At 33.9% G+C, this 18044-nt stretch overlaps 2 protein-coding genes across 2 annotated transcripts in view; one reads left to right on the forward strand and one right to left on the reverse strand.

Moving 5' to 3' along the window:
• Positions 1-18044, reverse strand: part of LOC136409112 (probable serine/threonine-protein kinase kinX) — a 101759-nt gene that overhangs the window by 69446 nt on the left and 14269 nt on the right. The gene's annotated exons all lie outside the window — the stretch shown is intronic.
• The window catches only part of LOC136409109 (guanylate cyclase 32E-like), a 58034-nt gene that overhangs the window by 25737 nt on the left and 14253 nt on the right, over positions 1-18044 (forward strand). Inside the window, exon 2 of the mRNA XM_066390422.1 lies at positions 16647-16947. Coding sequence (XP_066246519.1) covers positions 16656-16947 — 292 coding nt within the window. The 5' untranslated portion in view covers positions 16647-16655. The remainder of the gene's footprint in view (positions 1-16646; positions 16948-18044) is intronic.

Consider the following 18044-nt stretch of genomic DNA (forward strand, 5'->3'; position numbering starts at 1 on the left):
TCTGTTTACATTTTGATGGGAAAACTCACCACAACTGACAACATTGCGTTATTCATTTATTTTTCGATGGATTTTGTTATCTGTTAATTAAAATTGGGAGACCGCGTTGCTACGTTGCGGAGCATTTTCCATGTAGACGACTAAGAATTTCCTAACAAAAATACTCTTTCTAATTGGAAAAAGTTTCGAAAAATGAGGTTTGGAAATGTGACTTCGAAATTTGAATCTATTTTGCCATCAGTCTTCATTAACCATTAACAACTGAGATAAAATTGGCAACAGCGCGTCGGTCATTTGTTCCGAAAAAGGGTTTAACTGGAGCAGTTAGTGCGCAAAACACGGCAAAGTTTCGACGTTTTTGTAGGTCATTAGGGTCTGCACGAAACGGGGTCAATCTTCTTGTACCAAAATACCCACTATTTATTTCAAACTAATTCTGTATAATTTGGTGATGTCTCAAAAGTTTTGTTCCAACTTCATGTTCTGGCAATAACAACCCTCCAACAAGAATTTATTGACTGGATAATACGATAATCTTGGCAACAACGTACTCTTTAATCGTTCAGAAATGCATTTGCCGTTGAGAGACGTGACTTAGTTCCAGAAGAAAGGCAGGAATTAGCAGGAAGAATTTGTTAGTAGCTGAGACCCACGATAGGGAGATGAGACCATGAATGGAAAAGCCATTAAGAAGAGGGTTGTTAAGACTACCTAAGCAAACCTGAACCAATCGAAGGATCACAGATTTGGCAAAAATACAGTATTACATAGTTCTCGTACAACAAAACATGATCCAGATACTTAAGCTACAATGCCTGGATATCACTGAAATCCTCTGGCTTCGGCTGAAACCCGGAAAAGAATATTTCAACAAGTATTTGGACGTTTTAGAAAACTAAATTTGAACTGATACAGGGTGGCGTAAAAAAGGTTGCCGCACAGAACATTTCACTCTTCCGCCTTCTTCCGGTGTAATGACACTGCTCTGATCGGGATAGCTCCACTTTCATCCCAAGACACGTACAAATTTCTCCGAGGTAAGTAATTTCTGGATAATTCCATTGTAAACTCGTAATCAAATAAGTTATGAAATTCAGCTAATGCGTTTTGAATGCTCGGAATTTAAATTGATAAATAAACATTAAGCTTGCAAAGGGCGGTGCAGCTCAAGGGAGGAAACAACCAGAAATGGGGAGTCCGGTGGCGAGCAAATGCGTGAACTACGCAGATCTAGTTAAGATTATGGATGTTATTCTAATAAAATGTGGCTGAAGTTTGAACAAGCAGCTGATTTTAGAGAAGTTTTAAATTTGCAAAATTACAAAAAGCTTTCCCTGAAGTCAGGGACAAACATTCAAGATGAGGGCATGATTGTTTTGATTTTTTGGAACCAAAAAAAACGATTTTCGGGAAAAGATGAGGTCTCAAAGATTCTTTGGCAAGATTCAACCTTTTCGTCTTATTTTTCCTTCGTGGAAGGGAAATTGTTTTCGCCCGAATCTTGAACAGAATAGATTAAAATTCCCATATTTCTGGTGCAGGTCTGTTGCAGCAAAACACACCCCGTTAACAGAATTACGTTTCCAATTGAGAAAACATTATGATTGAATATGCGTGTTTTCACTGGCAATGGAAGTGACCTTAATTTCATATCCCCAGCTGTTTATTTTTGAGATTTTACAGTGAAAACATTTCCTAATTCATTTGATTTTGGCAACATTTTATGGTTCCATCCGTTTAGATCTCATAACCAGACCTACCTTATATCATTTCCTGGGAAGGATTCCAAATTACGGGCCCAACACAAAGGGCCCAATTATTATTACTGACTTTGAATTTGGACTTGAATATGCAGAACTGTTATACTGTACATAGGACTCCATTAACGGTGGCATCAATATCCTTGAAATCAAATGTTTGCCACTCGGTTACCAGAGTTTGAAGTCGGTTTTGATGTAACGTTACAGTTTTCATAAGCAGAAAGAAGTGCATCGAACGCAGTTGTTTGTGAAACACGGTCTAGGACAATAAATGTGGGCATTCTTCAGAGTTTGCCTTCTACACTTGCCAAATTTGAGATAAAGAAGTTTGCTGCCGCCATTTATATGCTTCTCGAGATTTACTGCTATCCCATATTGGATAAAAGGTCAAGGCTTTCATCACAACAAAGGAAGTCGATACCGGAGGATTTTAAACTGTTGTCCAAGTAACTTTTTTAATAAGCGTTTTAGTACCACAATGAGTCCAAAATTATTTAATTGACTTTTTTTCCGAGAGCGCCGTGGAATTAAAGTTAATTACATTCTTAGCTTGGAATTTCAGTTTTAGCCCCTGTAACGCATGATTGTTATCTATTGTAGATATCGAAGATATAAATAAACTCAGCTTTAAGATACACGAGGGTATATTGTGTTATTTTTGTTTTCTGCCTACACATGTAGACAGCAATCCTTGAATGACAAGCATGTTGTATTGAGCTTAATCTTGCCACGTGTGTATTGAGCTAACACCAGAAAAAGAAAAATCGGGTATTGCATTTCTTGTAGGTGTAGCTATTAAGTATTCCTGTGGCGTGATTTTCTACTTTAGAGAATAGAAGGTACCCTGGGGAACGAAGTCCAACTGACGTGAGTTTGTTAAATTTTAATATGATGGAGATGTTTTAATAAGCTATTTGATGTTATTCCCCGGATAACTTCCGAGGGTAAGGAGTAACTGTGTCTTTCACCCAACAGGTGTGCCGTGCACGTGCCTTTACTTTTAAGCAGCACTTCAAATCATCTGTGGTTCAAGTTCATCTCTTTGCCCTGTCTGGAGTCAGTTTTCGAATGTTTTCTTAAGCATTTCATAATACGCAGCTTTCATATTGACTAATTCTCCGCGATTAACTCACCCACAGTCCTTGGGTGTTAGTTTCGTGGCTCCGGCACTACGTTTCTCTTGAGCTGCAACAAATCAAATTACTCACTAACAAGGGGATGCTGAGGTGCTCCATTCAGTGATACGGTCCATACTTTGCAGATGCTTAAATGAGTATATAGATGTAGTATATTCCTGTAATATTAGCCGCTAACTCTTAAAGAGTAAGGAGAAAAACGCGTTTGAAATCTCCATGCTGCCTCACATACCATGTAAGTTCAATACTTTTGAAGTAGTGAGGGTAGTCTAACGGTAAATATCAATGGTGGTGAATAGTGCAGGTATGGGTTCGAACCTTGTTGTTGGTCTTTTTTTTAAATAAACTTCTCACTTTTTTCGTATATTTACTTATTTCAAAGAGTATTTAAAGCGAAATGTTCTTCAACATTATGTAGTATGCTTGATTTGCTTCAAAGCTCTATGAAGAGCGACAGATATTTTCTAATGTTAATGATGTATGTTTTCCAATTGAACAATTAAAAACTCTATATGCATGTAAAAATGATTCGTTTCATCCTAAAGTTTGTAACAATTAAGAACTGTACGTTATCCTTATGTTTTTTGGTTGCTTAATAAAAATAAAATATTTAATGAATTTCATAAAAAATATCAAAATTGAAATGTCTAAAAATCGTATCGTTTCATTTTATAAATTTTAAATAGGTATAAATAATTTTTCTCTTTATTCTTTGAGAGTTAGTGGCTAATATTCCAGGGATGTATTATACATACACATATACATATGTATATCCTCATTGGCACATCTGCAAAGTATGGACTGTATCCCTGAGTGGAACACCTTAGTATCTCTTGTAAGAGGCGATAAAGAAGTTATATGTGTAGTGAATATGCGTATGTGTTTGAATATAAAGCGAAAATATTGGAAAATATTATGAGTAAGAGTGCTGAACTAATCGGAAAAAATATACCAATATATCAATTTTGTTTTAAACTAAATCCCTCTTCTATTTACTCTTTCTCTGTTTTGACAAACAACATACAAATAACTCATCAAAATGGTACATCAGCAAATTTATTTATTGGCAATAACAGGGCGTTTAACAGCGCCTGTTACAGTGGTGTACTATTCAAATTCTACGGACTTCAAACGCCAATATACCTACTTGATATTATCACAAACCTACATGAAACGAGATCACTAGAAGGACGAATTGACACCATCTCTCTTTACCCTTTTTCCCTGAACAAGGGCTCCCTCAGGGATCGTCGTTTAAGCCCTTTCTTTATAATGTACCAGTGTTATAGCGCGTACATCTATGCCTAACAAGACAACAAACATATAGACAAAGCAGTATATGTACATATTGCAATATGCTGACGGGACTATAAAGTTTGTTTGATGCATGCATTGCAGTAGGCAGCAGTCATTTTCAACAATTGTTGTAAATGTTATTATTTTGTTTGCAAAAGTAGTTTAGTTTTAGTCCTGTAAGTGATCTAAGTTTGTCACATTATAATACAATCAACAAAAGACACATTTTCTCCCTTATTTTTCTAAAACTCTTAGTGATTCAACTTGCAAACTTCCAACGCAGGTTTAAGTTTAAACCCGTTTTTCCCCAGAACGGTCGCTTTCAGCGACAAATCTTAAGAATTGTGTTTATTTACGTTCCGGCACAACATCGTGCGTGGCGCCCTCTAGCATTAAGCAAAAAAATAAGTTCATATTTGAGTTCCTCATCACCGATACTCCCAGTGTCCAGAATTTTGTCAAATTGATGAAACAAAAATAGAATCAAAACATCAAATAAATAAAAAAATTTTGAATCCCTGTATTTCAAGAACCAAATCGATACGGACCCACACATGAACTTTTTGTCTTTAAATTAGTCAAAGATTTACTCTTTAATGTTTGTACAAGTACTTAATTAAACACCCTGGATATTGAGAGCGAATGCATGCCAAAAAAGCTAAAAAGTACATTCAAATGAGTGGGCAAATTGCTCTAAGATCGATTGCAAACATAAGGGACCCAACCAATTACTATATGAATGTACGAACATGGCAAGAATAACTGAAAGACTGCTACAAATTCAGGTAAAATGGAAAGACAATAGTCGCAACTGGACAATTCTGAACTCATTTCTCCTTGCAAGATAAACAACGTAATCTCGCTCTCTTTTCCTTTCAACTACTCTATTGGAGCATTTTCAAATTCAAAACAGACAAAACCCAACTTTCTCCATTGCATTTTGTGAATGACTTATTTATGAATAAGCTGTAATGTTTTTGTAAGAATGGCAAAAACACCAAATAGTCGATAGCTTATTTCCCTGGAAATAAAGATTCTTTCAATAAGTAATAAGTCTAATAAGTACTGTAAAAGCGGGATCGAATAGATTTTGAATAAACATGAAGAAAATTCATGACAAACGTGGGTCCGCAAAAGCTTTATTGCTGAGATATAAGGTATTAAAGTTTACTTTAAAAATGCAAAATTGCAAATGTATTCAAAACGGCTTTAGATATTTGAATTAAATTTTGTTGAAAACTTTTTTTGTACAGGCCCTTAACTCTCTATGGAAAAAATAAAAATTCTGTGCGTTTTTTGCACAATGCATTAAAAAATTATGGTTATTTAAAAAAAAAACAGTATCATATCGTTTCTCCTTTAAAATATCCAGTAATGGACAACTCTGAAAGCTGCATAATTTTCAAGGGAAAAGTACTTTCAATTCCTCCAGTCCCGCGCGTGCCATCACGTTATTAGATATTTTTTTAAAGTAAAATATAGACCCTTGATTTAAATATTCAATATTTTTAATAACAGCCCAAAATGATGCCGGTGATTATAACACACTTTTAAACCTTTTCTAATTTGCTGGGGCACCATTTTAGATACACCCTGTATATTTGATAGTTTAAATTTTACGAAATCACATTTATGGAATTAAGCTAATGAAAAATGAAACATATGCCGTTTTATCTGATATAAACTTAATTGACAATCATTTAAATAATGGTTTCCATTAATTTCTTGCCGAGAAACATCTGTGCCTAACGAGCTGTATATGCGAGGATACCTATTTATTACCAGATTAGTTTTAACTTCTTATTAATATTTTCATTAACTTTCCTCAAGCATTTATTACCATTATTCATCCGGAAACATATGAGAACAGACTTCTATGAAACCATTTAACACATAATTGAGGTAATTTTAAGTTGACTGCAAGATAATCTCATACAAAGTGTTGTTTTAATTAACGAGTTTGCTCTGCCTCGGAGTTTCTACAATATTTCGAATTAATGCTGAGTAAATTAAGTTTAGGATGTTGCCCGAATCAAACAATCTACAAATTAGAATGTCAGTGTTCACAATAAATTCGAGGACATGTTTGTTAAACTTGGGTAACCGAACACAATATTTTGTATTATAACACCTGCACTTAGTGACATGTTTTTGGTTTTAAAAATATTTTTTAAAATAGAAAATTGCATAATAAATAGCCGTTTACATTGAAAAATAAATTTATAATCGGTTGCGTTGCTTCGGAAAAGAAATCTCAATCTTTTCGTCTCGCTAAAGCTCGTGGTTTTAGATAAATCCAAAGCTTGTTCCTAAGGGCGTTAATAAGCAAGTGTTATCTCTGATTTCGACCATATATCTTTTCTGTTTAAAATTCATTGCTTCCTGTTAAAGCTCATGTAATAAATTACTCCATTTGAACATGCAAATCACGAACTTTTTAAATATAATTTTTTTACAATTTTTGGTGTTATTTTTCATTATTTTGACCCTATATCCTGCCAGAATCGACTCAGGATTTCGTTCATTGATAACGAGTTCCTTGAAGAGTAACAAAAATTGAGATTTAAATTCCTGTCTTGTTCCTTGCAAATACTAAATTCAATTGACCATTGTTAGAGATTAAATTCTCCCCCTGATCGGGTAAAATTTGGCCCATTTAATCACTGCCAAATTCAAGTCTGTGGACTTGAATTTTCGGAGAAAATCCTTTGAGCTAATTCATTTATTTGACTAATAAACGGATTGCCCTTTGGAGTCTTCCTAATTACTTATTCAGAGATTACTGCTCGTTTGGAATCTACTGTCGTTTGTACTAAAAGTAAATAAATTGAAACGGAGTTTATTATTATTAACGTATAATGCAGAGCTTTAGGTTTGGAACGAAATTTTCCGTTGGGTTATTTTAATATGGCCCTTTAAAGCTGGTAAACATGCGAAAGCACAGGAATATTGTAATTTTCACAGCCATTATAAAGTCTTATTGGGTAAACAATGCAAATTATGCTTCTCCTGTACTTTTTGTATACATAGTTGTTTGGAAGGTATTAAAATGTCATGGAAAGTTCCAGTAAGAGGCTTTTGGAAAACTTTTGAAGTTGAAAGTTTTGCACCTTTATTTTATGAATTTGTGTAATTCAATTTCTGGCTAGAAACTGCCAAATTATACATTCATTCTGGTCCACTCAGAGAGAAGGCAACATCGCGCTTAACTTTTGTTTTTTGAAGTCAGATTTAGACACTTCAATGCCAATCAACGTTTCAACGCCTGCCTGACGTACTTGTGTGTACGTCAGGCAAACATTGATGCCAAATAAACAATTAAGGCCTGAAGTTTACAGCATTTGGCAAATATTTAGTGATTTCAACTAGTTAATCAAAACTCCCAAAATTTCCGGTTTTAATCAGCCAAGAGACAATGCACGAAAATGAATTCTTTGTCCCACTGCATATCGATCTTTTGTGAGTCAATTTCTTGGAATACGCTTCCGAAGTTTGTTGAAGCCTTTTAAGATGGTTGTAACGTAAGAGCCGTGCGCCAAAGAGACTTTGTTACTATCCTTTCCAACTAAGCAGGATATCAATGACACGATTCACTTTTGTTTGATTCATAGAAGTCAAACAGGCGCTGTTGCCAGGTGTAGAGTAGAATATCACGATCTGAAGAGATTAACGTAGCGCGTTAATAATTTAACCTTTGTTTTAGTAATGGCGTATTTAGTTTGGGTATAAGTATTTTTTAAATCGTAAAAATAAGTTTACTGAACCTCTATGTCTGAAGATAAAAGTGACTATTTAGAGATCTCGTTTAATCTACAGTGGATATTAAGGTCTCTTCTGTATAAGGCTTCCTCTGTGGTTAATGGTTGTACTTAAAACGAAACTAAATCGTTTCAGACACAAATTTTATTTGGTACATCGAAATTTCATATTTTGAACGTTTTCCAGCGATCGTCATACAAAGCCTACATCTAAAGTAAACGTTTCTATAAGAGTTTCATCCAAAGAAATTGGGTTGTGGAAAGTTTGCGACAATCTAGTTTCAGAGGATCCATTTAAACGTCTCACTGAAGATTTATCAGGCTGTTTTGCTGAAATACCTTATTTAAGCAGCTCGTGTGTAAATTGAAATTTTATATTCAGTTACGTATTATATATGTTTCCATATTTTTGGCAAACTTTGCATTTTACGTATATCATATTACGTTGATAAATTCAAGTGCTCCTATGCTTTCACTTGTAGATCAATTTATATGGAAAAACAAAACAAAAGTTCTCAATATATAAAATGGTTTTTTCCTGAAAATTATGGAATATTTAAAACAATGCCCAAATTGAACGCATCAAAGAAAATTTTCCTACGCCACAAGTCGTTAACCACGAAAGTGCTTTAAAGCGAAGCTAATTGATTTATTTCTCCCTGACACCTTGACAAAAATGTTCTTTTAACGTGGCAGGCAAAAAATCGACTCTTAATAATCTCAGTTATGCATGACGAAGAATAATGAGTTTTCTTAGATTATTGTGTATTAACAAAGTTACCGGAAAATTCAATGTAAAGTTTAAAATGTAAATTTTAGGTATATTCGCTTTACAAACAAACTTGTATTAATTAATGATGAGGTAACTAATTACACTTTCCAAAGTCGTTTTGAAGCAAATAGCTCTGCAATGCACGGGTGAGTTAATTATCCTTTTATTATAGAGCTCTTGATTGGTTTTCAGAATTTAATTAATAATCTTTAGGCAGCATTTGAAAATTGAGTTTATTAGCACTGCTCAAGGTGCAAAATTAGAAAATTCGCACCCCTCGTCACTCTCGTATACATGAATATCAAGTAGGCATCTAAGTAACCCAAAGTATCAGAAAGCCTTAACTTGATAATTTCCCGAGAAACCCTAATCTTCTGAAATAGTTTCTATGACACAACTATTAAGCTCTCACACTCACTAAACAAATTACCATACCCCAAACTAAATGTAAGCTACTACATGTAGGTATTCGCGATTATTAATGAGCTTGATTTGTCAAGTAAACATAATGGTCCTTCAAATATAAACATTTATCACACGTGGTTCAAATTTTAATAACTACTACTGATAATTGGAGTTTTGTGTCAACAACAACATTTTTCAAAGTCTGACCCATAACACATTGTTTTTAATTAAACAGGGCATGTGTCGCATTTAGGTCAAGTATTTCAGATGGATCGTAACCAGAGAGTGAGTGGCCAGTTTCAATGCTTTTAAAGGCTTCGGTGTTCGTTAGCATTTTGGCCTGAGAAATGCCACCAACTAATTAGCGGTAAATTGAATCAAAACGTATTTCAAAATCTCTAGAGTTTTCTGTTCTTTGTGAATTGTTTTAAAGTGGAAGATGATAATTGATTTCTGTAGTTCATAGGAGCTGTTTCGGTACAGAAGTGTTTGTTTAGGAAAATGTAAAATTAATTTAGGAATTTCCCAACTAGTATTTGTGTGAAATAAGGTTTTTTTTGGCATAAAATATGTAGGATTCCGTTTGTAAGGAAATTTTACCATGGTTTGTTTTTGTTGTAGTAAGGCTATTTCTTGAAGTTGATCTTTTTCTGAGAAAAATATAAGAAAATTGCGAATACTGTATTGCAACGAAGTAATAATTCGAAGTCTTGAATGCTTCTGCTTTTCTAAGAATTCAACGCATGAATTGCCGACATTACAATTTACACCTTCACGTTTCATTTAGACCAAAAGGTAAGATATTGCTGGAAATTCATTCACCAAGATTCTTTTTTCCGAAAGAAATTATAGGAATATTTAGTTTAGTAAATATTCTTTTAAGGAAATTCTGATGACTTGGACTTCTCTGGTTTTTAGCTTAACTCAAATCATAATTTCCTCAAATTGGCGAGCACACTTTTAAGTCTTCCCTCATCTTGAAACTCATCCATAAAGAACTTCTTGGAAACACTTATCTTATTGAATTGGGCTTGGAGAAGTATGGCTGGAATGAATACCGGCCTCTATAGGAGATAACTAATTAGAATTCTCAGAATTCCGTGAAACATAAATACATTAGACTATTGATCATGTGCAACGTTACATTGCTAGCAAATGTTAACGAATATTTAAGAGATTTGAACATAAATTCATCTCTTAGGTTTTTCTTTTCAGCCTTTTAAACTTCACTTCAAGGCTACGTATCTATTTACGAAATGAACAACAGGAGAAGTACTTAACTAAGGTAAAGTTGCAGTATGTAATTACAAATAGGTACTTTTGTTCCGAATCAATGAAAAACTACCACTGAAATTCAATTAAACTTCCTGATGTCTTCAGTGTTGAAACAAGTACGAAAGTTTTATAAGAAACAATTGTTTTTGCTAGCAGAAGCTTTAGATGTGCCATATCTATTTTTATTTTTTTCTTTTGCTTTCTTTGGGAATAACGCCTTACACAGAAGTAGGTGTTGTTGGGGTGGTGGAATTGGAAAAAAAAACTCATGATTTTCCAGTGCCTGAAGCGAGGAATTTTCAGTGTATCACATATTTCACGCATTTATAGTCCATGCACTTTAGTTTTGATCATTTTCGTTTTTATAATAAAGTTTTCCTACGTTCTGAACACAGTGATATAGCTGTCACCGAAACGTTAGGGAAGGTTTTCGTTCCAGCCCTTAGCAAAGGGTGAATATTATTCTCAGTTATTTTTAACTGAGAATAGGGAGCAATTCGAACGCTCCAACGGCCCCCCTTGTGTGAGAGACGTTATTGCCAAAGAAAGTGAAAAAAAATAGACAGTCAAAGATATAGATCATATTTCTGTCGATTGTTCCCTTCTTAGGGATTCAACCTTTAGAAAAACTTCAACGTTCAACAATACAAATAATACTTAATTCTCAAGCTTTTAACAACTTAATTTGTTTTGCAAAACATAACTGGGCATATGGCTAAATTAATTAAATAATGTATTAGGAGAGATTATAAGCCCTTTATGCCTGATGCTGACAACCTCAATGAACAAAGATGTTGGAGGATATTAAGGCTTGCCTTACTCGCTTATAAATGGAAAAGTTACACCAAAAGGAATATAATTTTCTTTTAAATATTTCGATATTTCATCGCTCTTATAACCTCCGCAACTCAATTATTCCCCTCTTTTCTGAGTTCCGGCAATTCGCCCGAAAGTTTGGTTCTAAAAGAAACCCTTTTTGTGCCCAGAAAATTATTTCAGATCTACAGAACGAATTCATCTAACCGTGCATAATACTGGCTTTCACATTTAGCTGTTCCCATACCATTTTGTTCGCATAATCAAGAAAGTTAATGTTTAAACCGCAAAAGCAGGAAACATCCATTTATTCACGACTCAAGATAAGCCCTCGCTGTGTCGAAAATCGATACTAATGATAGCTACTTGATAGAAGTCAAGTATGCATTAAATATACCCAAGCGTAGCAGGCATTTGACCCTAAATTTATTATACCTTTTAAAAAATCAATTATGTCCTTTAATTCTATTAGATAATTACTTTATAAGAATGTTGCAAATGAAGGCCCTTTCTGGTTATAATAGATGTTGCCACACATAAGAGGTAGGAAATGAAGAGGTCTAATCACCAAATCAACTCAGTTATCCTGTATCTTCTGCTCAGTGATTTGAGATTTATTATCAAATCTCCGTTTATTTGAACTGTAAGCTGAATTATTAACTACGACGGACTTATTACGAAACAACCTTCCAAATTTATTTTTTTTTTAAACTGTAGATCGCTCCTGTCAACAAACATTGTAACAAAATTCATTCTCGCTCAGAGGTTTCTCCTTCTTCGTACAGCTGCGGAGATCCGTAATGAATTTCCATGTTGGAATTTAATCAGATGATGCTCAAAGTAAAAAGCGGATGTCTACTTATTTTTAATCAAACTAATTAAACATAAGTTGATATTTCATAAAATTAAATGAAATGCCTACACCGATCTGAGGCATTATTAAAAGGGGGGCATTTACCCATTTGTCATGAAAAGTCCCCCCTTAACTTGGCGTTTAAAATTTACATAGTTTAGTTCAGATTAATGTAATTTATGAAATTTAATTCCCAAGCTGACAACTCGCGGATGCGAGTAGAAAACTCTTCGAATCGATATTCGATATGTGTAAATTTCAATGCGATGACCTAAATAAGGACATTAAATGCCTCTCCTTTAAGCTATTGGTATTTTTAAAAATTTTCTATTAAAGTGGAATATTTAGGAGAATATTCATCCTGAAGCTCATTAATGTAAATGGTGTATTTGGTGTATTCCAGTTTTTTGAAGGCGGTGTCCTCAAATTTCACTGTTAATGCACAATTCATAAAGGGTGCAATTTCAGAAGTTTCGCTATTCGAGTATTGAAGTTGAAATTTCTTTCATGTACTTTATTGCGTTGCGGCAACGCTTCATTCTTTTATTTTAAAATTTTACTTACATTCAAACTAACCTAATAAGTCCATGAAATATTGATTCTAGTAAAGATATTAGAGTAGGAGAGGAACGTGAGTTATAGTGTCAGTAACATGTGTTTACTGGTGGTAGACAAAATTGAAATTTATGTATCAGCGTGTTACCTCTATGGAGAACATCCCATTCGTTTTCAAAATTACTTTATTTCCAATTTTTGTAGAATGCTGTTGTTTTTTAGTTAGAAAATTCTATAAATGGTTAAGACATTTGTGTAGTATCAAGTTTGATACTGGTGTGGATATAGGATGGTGTTTATATCTTATGAGAGGAATCACAGGTCAGGACAAAGGATTAGAATTGTGCGTTTATCGATACAAAGCAAAACAAAGCGGAGGACAATGAATTTGCGAGCGCGGACATGGTTTCTGAGTTGCCAGCGGCTGACCGAACCAAGAAGAATAGCCCTTGTACATGCCCTGCAAATCCTTAAATATTAAAGCTTATGGTGATACATCATGGGCGTATCCTGGCTAGGGTGCCATCTGCATTACCCGCCTCGTTAAACCGTGGCGTCTTAGCTGGGAGTGGGCCAAAGTCTATTGCGAGGAATTTCAATGCCGACAAGATATAACACGGGAAATTCCCGTGCACCAACTAATGTCTATCAGGGGTATATTAATCTTAAAATTAGTTCTTGCCATCTACCATCTATCAAACTTAAAAGTACTACCTACAACCTATACACAAGAGTACACCAATAGTCAACTGTAACTGCAACTTAGTTACACGACTCTACATTTGTAATGATTTTGATACCATTCTCGTCTAATGGCTCTCCTAACCCGACACATACTATTGCAATCTCTTGAGAGAGTTTCACAGAGTAGAAAATCCGGTAAACAGTTTAGGTGAACATTGATCCTTTATTCAATCCTATTATTGAGTTTCCCTGTATTTTCCTTATTTCCGAAAAAAGGCACTAACTGTAGAGAACCAATAAAATTGGGAAATTGTACGATTATATGGGTACGCATTTCATTGTTATTGCCAAACCGAGAACAAAGGCATTGATTTTTACGAGGGTTATGATTGGATTGTTGTGAGAGTTAGAGAATTAGGAAACCAACTTTTGGGTGTATACGGTAGTTATTACTACGTATTTTCAAGTGGTACATATACCCACACGAATGTCATGGTCATACATTACCAGTCATTTATTGATCCTTCTGATCACTTCGTGATTACGTTTTTTCTTAAAAATTAAAATATTACACTTAATCTATACTAAATTCAGAACTTCTCAACTGGCTTTCTAATCGAAGAACTTTAGTCAACAGGGAACTATCGTGGTTTGCTCAGATGGAGGTTATATGCTACTCTAGATGTCTTCATATGACATCTATTTCTCATTAAATAACCCTTCAGACTTAGCCCTGAAATTCTTTTGCAACCCCTACAACCCCACCCAAAGACTTCAAGTGTTGTCTAATAAGTTTTTTCATCAAATATAAAAGCAGCCAGTTTCACCTCAGCATTAGGGAATTAACTAATTTCAGATAGAATAATGCTTCACAGAGACAATGAAATCAAATAAACTTAAGTTTAGATTTACCCACAAGTAGTGTCCGACTGGGACCGTTATTTAGAAAATAAAAAGCACGAACCTTGTTGGATACGAAACGACCATATATTTCATTGAAGGTCCTAGTTATTAGTTTTGCGGTCCAGAGAGCCTTCAGGGTAATTTGTCGCCCTAATACTTACGACTACAATACCTTTCATAGCGAGAGTTTATTCAATTACTGAAAGCGTACTGAAGGCCAGAAAAAATGGGATTTGTTATTCTATTTTCAGATGAATTTTGATGCTGATGAACTTCAATAGAAATAGTGATTAAATGATATCTAAGAACTTTGCTATGGATGACACGAAATTAGAGATGAATGAAGTCACGAAAAGATGAATGAGAGTAATTAGTTTCCATGAAAATCGATATCTCAACAGAAACTTTTATCACCTGGTGTTCTATTTAAAGGCTTTTGACAATGAAGTCCTCATTAATCTTCGTTCAATTTGAAACACGGGAAACATATTTAGTCCTGGATCGTTTATTCACTGCATGGTAAAAGTATATTACAATACGAGATGGAAAATGTTTCGTTATTGTCGAGAGATTATGTTTTTTATCGAGATGCGTAGCATCGAGACAGGAACGAGAGCAATATAGTTCTCATGCAGTGATGAAAATTCCAATCGAGAATAGTTTACTATTTTATTTTCAACTACGAATTTCTGAATAATATTTAAACATTTGCTCGAACGTTATTTATGGAATGTATTCTGTTGGCTGAAATACATCCAATAAAGTAGCTTCACAAGATATATGAATTTTTCAACAGCATGTAGAAGGGCTTAAAATTGCGAACAGATTTAATAATAATTTCAAATTTTCTGTTCATTTTCAACTCGAAAAATAGTTAGATATTTTCTACCTAATTTTTATAATGATTACTTATTTTAATTTACCTACATACATTAAATACATGTTAATGCATCATTGAACACAGTACGCGGCAGGAAAATCGAGCTGGAAAATCAGGACGGGAAATAGAGGACATGCATGTAATACCAAAATTTTAAAAAGTTAATAAAGTCCTCGTTACATATGTAGTTGATAATAACGTTAATAATCCTCCCTGCAGGATAAATATACAAAATGCCAGTTATTATTATCTTATTTAGTATTGTTGTCATTTGAATTGATGAAAGAAAATTCTGAGCATGGATTTATGTTATATTTGGGAATTCTATGTTGTTTGGTTTGGGGTAGACAAAACTCTATCTAATAAGTGAAAAAAGAACCCATGTACATCTTAGAAACAGAAACAGATCTCGAACCTTCTATACCCAAACCCAATATACAGAGTGTTCCAAATTCGATGTACTATCATGACTATCTCTTAAACGATAAGAGTTACAGGGTCGGTTAAATTCGAAAAAATGTGCCAAATTTAATGTTCTTGTTAGAACTGAAAACAATATTGCCAAATGATCTTTAGTTTCCGAGTTATTATGAAAAAACTAAAATTTGGTCAAATTTAATTTTCTAAATGAATCGAAAACTAAAGGTTTTTCAGTAAAATGTTTGACACAAAAATTTCATAGTTTTCTTATGTCTACAAATCAGTAAATTTCAAAAATTTAAATATTGTTTAGTTTCTGAGACAATGACAACAACTCGAGTTCTTTAAATACGGACCTGTACGTTTTTTTGCGATTTTTAAAAGTCCTAAGTGGCCCTTTTACAATGATGTATCACACGATATTCTTTTTTTTATGTTTTAGGTCAAAAAAGGCATACCGCATTTTTTTCTTAATAAGCTATGCCAGTCCTGGAATTCTAAGTAAAAAATGCGATTATTATGTTGCTCAAAAATATTATGCAGGCAATATATATAAATTATATATATTATGAAAACTGTATACTATTTACGAATCAGAATAGAATATTTTAAGCGAACAGTTTCGAACATCCAGGATGATCCATTGATATATCTGCCTAGCTCAGAAATTACAGTATTATTTATATTTCTCAAACCTCACGGAGTTTTTTTTGATTTACTAATTTTCTCACATTCTTTTTCTTTTAAAATCTTTATATCATGTGAAAAATCGACACTTGCGGCTTTATATAATCCGATAAAGGAAAAGAGCCTTTTAACATTCTCTACAATAACCTTAATGTATATTAGGTTTATTGGCTCAATCCGGATTTGTGAACTGACGCTTTCAGCGGTCTATTATGCTAAACTGGAAACATAGGAAGATTCTGATCCAATTTAATCAAAAAATAAGTTTCTTTAGAGAAAAACCTGCAGGAAATTAAAAAAAAACCTTCGTCAACTTTAAATCTAGAGATTTAAATTCCCGGATGTGAATAATTTATTTCATTTCTTTATTAAATTTGAAATTGCGTGATTGTATCCATTTTTATGCATTTATTATTAGTACGCGATTTCTATTTTTTTTATTTCAGCTCATCAGCATGATAATGATGATCTCCTTTATCAACCTGCTTCTCCCATTACTTCTCCTAGTCAGCCATATAAGAACCAATTCTCTAAATCAAGAGAAGTCAAATATTACTTGTGGAACTCTTACAGCAGAATCTACCACCCCTTCTAATTTGTACTTCAGCAAACCCTTGGATATCCCTTATGGGGAGCATATGAACAACAGCAACATAGTGACCATCGGTTTTCTGGGGGCTTATGGTCAAGCTCAAGTTTTGCTGGGTGCTTTACCACTAGCAGTGGAGGCGGTAAACAAAGACGAAAGTAAGTTTTTGAGATGCTACGTAGAATTAAGTTATTCGTTCAGCTGTTAGAGAATGTTTGACAATAAGAGAAACGAGTGGTTTAAGTAAGAGAATACCTCGTTGTTGAAATTGCCGTATTTTTGAAAACGACACGTGAGTCCCAATAAGTTCTAACATGAGTCTGGCGAAGTTACTTAGCAACAATATTACGGAATGAGGTACTGTAATGTTGCACTTCAACCACCCTTATGTTTGTTAATCTCTCTTACATTCTATACTTCATCAGTTTCTGAATTTTTAAATAAATTGCTAATTCAAAAATACACACATGTTATCCTTCCTCTCCTTTCTTCTTCTGCCACCCAGAAATTCTTCATAATTCCTGGACTAGTTCTCTGGCGAAAAGTGTCCAAATTCATTTCGACCAACAAACATCACGAATCATAAGTTCTTAACTAAGTTTTTGTGAACGCCAGTTCAAATCTGTTTTGTATGTCTATCCTGTCCTGTTTAGGATTCAAAAAGCGTGAATAAAATGAACGAGAATACAGCGGAAATGTTCAAGGCCACCCTGCTCAAAATATATATATTGAGACGCGCTAAATGCTTCAAAAGGGAGGAAAATTAAAATTAATAATAATTTTAATTAAATAGGTATAATTTGTACACAAGGAGTGTTGAAAGGATTAACCGGCTGTTGCCAATTGAGCTCCTCTATCCCGAGCCCCAAGGGCCGCTATTTTTATAATAATTTAAGCTTGATTAATTTAAAATTGCCATTTTTCTTATTACTTTATGCCTCGATTTTCATGTCAGACGCAGTTTCGCAAAATAATTGAAGTGCTGTGTGGATAATTTTTTTGTTTTGTTTAGACAAATAATGGTTTATATTTCTAAATAATAATTAAACTTGCGACCTCTCCTGGATTATTTTGCATTTAATTGAGTTTAAATTAACAGAAATAATCCATTACGTGATTCACATTTACAGGTGCCTACCTTAACTCGAATTAAACTTAACAAATGCCGCTACGAGACCTGGAAAAGGGACAAATTTCAATATTCAAGAGAACTGTTTAACCTGAAAGCAGGGGCATAATAGCGCCTTTATATTTA

The sequence above is a fragment of the Euwallacea similis genome, chromosome 5, assembly GCF_039881205.1.
Source record: "Euwallacea similis isolate ESF13 chromosome 5, ESF131.1, whole genome shotgun sequence".
Classification (NCBI taxonomy): Eukaryota; Metazoa; Arthropoda; class Insecta; order Coleoptera; family Curculionidae; genus Euwallacea; species Euwallacea similis.